At 82.9% G+C, this 863-nt stretch overlaps 1 protein-coding gene across 1 annotated transcript in view; it reads left to right on the plus strand.

Annotated features, from left to right (window-relative positions):
* The window catches only part of AURANDRAFT_68609 (hypothetical protein), a gene marked incomplete at both ends in the record, with an annotated part of 9,362 nt that extends 8,548 nt beyond the window's left edge, over positions 1-814 (plus strand). Inside the window, one exon of the mRNA XM_009044314.1 lies at positions 15-814. Within this exon, the coding sequence (XP_009042562.1) occupies positions 15-814 (800 nt within the window). The remainder of the gene's footprint in view (positions 1-14) is intronic.
* Positions 815-863: the final 49 nt, after the last annotated feature.

The following is an 863-nucleotide window of genomic DNA, read 5'->3' on the forward strand; positions in this document are numbered from 1 at the left end:
TCGCGTCCGCCGAGGCCTTCGTCGCGGCGGCCTGCGGCGCGCCCGCGGCCGTCGGCGGCAAGCGGAAGCGGCCGGCGGCGGAGGCCGCGTCCCTCGAGGACCTGCCCGCCAAGGTCGCCGAGGTCTCGCTCGAGGTCGCGCCCCCGCCCCCCGCGCGGCCGCCCCTCGACGCGGCGGCCGCCGCGCGGCTCGTCGCGGCGGCCGCCGCGGACGTCGAGCGCGGCGACGACCTCGCGGAGCGCGGCGGCGACCGCGACGCGGCCGCGCGGGCCTACCACCGCGGCGCGACGCGCCTCGAGGGCGTCCGCGCGGCCGCGGGCAACCTCGGGCCCGCGGAGAAGCGCCGCGTCGCGTCGGAGCTGCGCCACGCGCGCCGCGGCGCGCGCGACCGGAGCGCGCTCCTCGAGAACGCCGTCGTCGAGCGCGCGGCCTACGACGGCGGCGACGAGGACCTCCGGGCGTCCCTGAGCCGCCAGGGCAGCGCCGAGGCGCCGCCCCCGCGCGGCGGCGGCCCCGGCGCGCCCGCGGACGACCGGCCGTTCGCGTCGTGCCTCGACGGCGCCGCGGACCTGTCCGGGTCGTGCTGCGCGCTCGCGGGCGCGCGGCACCTGTCGCCCCAGGGCTCCTTCGACGGGTCCTACGCGGACGCCGACGGGCCGCCCGACGCGCCGCGGCGGCCGCCCGAGGCGCTCGACGACGCGTACGCGCTCGGCGACGCGCTCGGCCGCGGGTCCTACGGCGTCGTCGCGCGCGGCGCGCGGCGCCGCGACGGCGCCGCGTTCGCCGTCAAGACCATCGGCCTCGGCGGCGACGCGTCCTGGGACCGGCTCCACAGCGAGATCGCGGCGATGCGGCGCCTCGAC

This window comes from Aureococcus anophagefferens, assembly GCF_000186865.1.
Source record: "Aureococcus anophagefferens unplaced genomic scaffold AURANscaffold_245, whole genome shotgun sequence".
In the NCBI taxonomy this organism is placed as follows: domain Eukaryota; class Pelagophyceae; order Pelagomonadales; family Pelagomonadaceae; genus Aureococcus; species Aureococcus anophagefferens.